A 1,601-nucleotide genomic window follows, 5' to 3' on the forward strand; every position below is an offset into this window, starting at 1 on the left:
CAGTATCTCCTAGCACAATATCAGCCTCATTGAGCACATTTGATGATTCAGGCTTCTGAGCTTTATTTGGTACCATCTCCATCACCTCGGGTTCTCACAGTATTGGGCATCTGACTCCAACTCCTTCCTCCACCCACACAAACCCAGTCTAGAGCCACCCCAGTTTCAATCTGATCATCACCAAAATTAAAGAGAAATGGCTTCATTGTCACCTCTAAAGGTGTCACTTGCAGACAGTTGACATGGGTGAATGTGCAGGAACCTCAGAACGAGCTCTCGGGAAGGAATGTGGAGGTCACTGACATTCTTTTCCTGTGTGTTATTGATACAGCACCCGTGAAGTTTGAGCTGAAGCTGGCATTCCAGCGCTGCCGTCAGGAGCTGCATCCAAGGGGTCAGATCTTCCAAATAACTGGACAGATCATAAAGGAGCATTTGCAGAATTTCCCAGAGAACATTTTAAGGCACCTAATGACTTTTACGGCTATAACCTTCCCTGTTAAAAACTGTCTTCTGTTTATCTTCTCCTGACAGGTTGGTTCTGTTAGTATCATTTTGGTAATTTTGCTACATTTGTATCCCAGGAGCAAGAATTGTGGCTATTTGGGGAATTATGTTGCTGGGTTTTTTCTTTTTTTGTAGCCTAAGATATATTTTAATCATGTTTACAATGTCATAATTCAGTATTGATGTTTTCTGAAGTTAAATTATTAAATGAATGATCTTAAATCGTGATTTTTTTCCATCCTGTTGAAAAAAATTATTGAAAGTGATGTTTTTTATTTAATTACTATGAGCCAAAACTCAAATATTTGAAATGCCTACTGTGAAATTCTAGTAATTAAAGATTGTACTTGATATTTGCTGTTTTTCTTAAATAAACCTAATTATCAAATGTACCCCTCCCTGATACTGCTTTGCTATTCCTGGATTCTTTTTCATTTCCAGTGATTGCTCTAGAGGCCTCAAACTCTATTATTTTTTATAAATGTAAATGAGTAATATTTATTCTTAAAGTTTAATATTTGCATATTAGGTATAAATCATATGTATGGTGCGTTTTATACTTTTCTTATTTTTATCTGAAATAGTAAGTTTAATGAGGTAAAGGAAGTTGTACTTAAAACCAGAATATTTTGGGTATTTCTCCCTCCACAGGAGTTCTTTTTAATTTTTCCTTAATAAATCTACATGCACCCTGCTATAAGACAAAGCAAACCACAGATTTTCATAGTTAGGCATATTACATCATGAGCAGGCCGTGAGTCCAGCAAGCAGAATTTTTAAACGGTTTTGGCGAAAAGCTTTCTGTCTTATCAGGCATATTACAAGTTGCTGTGGATCAGGTGTGCACAGCACGGCCTCTTGGCTGCAGCAGCTGGAGGCTCTCGCTGGAAGCAGGCTTTCTTTGTGGTTTGTAAACCAGCATATGTGCCCAGCCGTTAGTTACTGACCAAGTCCTGAGCATTGGGGACTGAGTGATAACTAAGCTCTTCACCTTCTGGGTGATCTCTCTGAGAGAGCAGTCTGACTTCCTGCACGTCCAGCTGATGAGATGGCTTCCTGCGTTGTAGAATGCAGGTAAATGGGGCTGATTTCCT

The 1,601-nt window shown here is 39.0% G+C and overlaps 1 protein-coding gene across 1 annotated transcript in view; it reads left to right on the forward strand.

The window, feature by feature from the left end:
* The window catches only part of Cth (cystathionine gamma-lyase), a 24,597-nt gene extending 23,706 nt beyond the window's left edge, over positions 1-891 (forward strand). Inside the window, exon 12 of the mRNA XM_005357454.1 lies at positions 332-891. Coding sequence (XP_005357511.1) covers positions 332-340 — 9 coding nt within the window. The 3' untranslated portion in view covers positions 341-891. The remainder of the gene's footprint in view (positions 1-331) is intronic.
* The last annotated feature ends 710 nt before the right edge of the window (positions 892-1,601 follow it).

Source organism: Microtus ochrogaster, chromosome 21 (assembly GCF_000317375.1).
Source record: "Microtus ochrogaster isolate Prairie Vole_2 chromosome 21, MicOch1.0, whole genome shotgun sequence".
NCBI lineage: Eukaryota > Metazoa > Chordata > Mammalia > Rodentia > Cricetidae > Microtus > Microtus ochrogaster.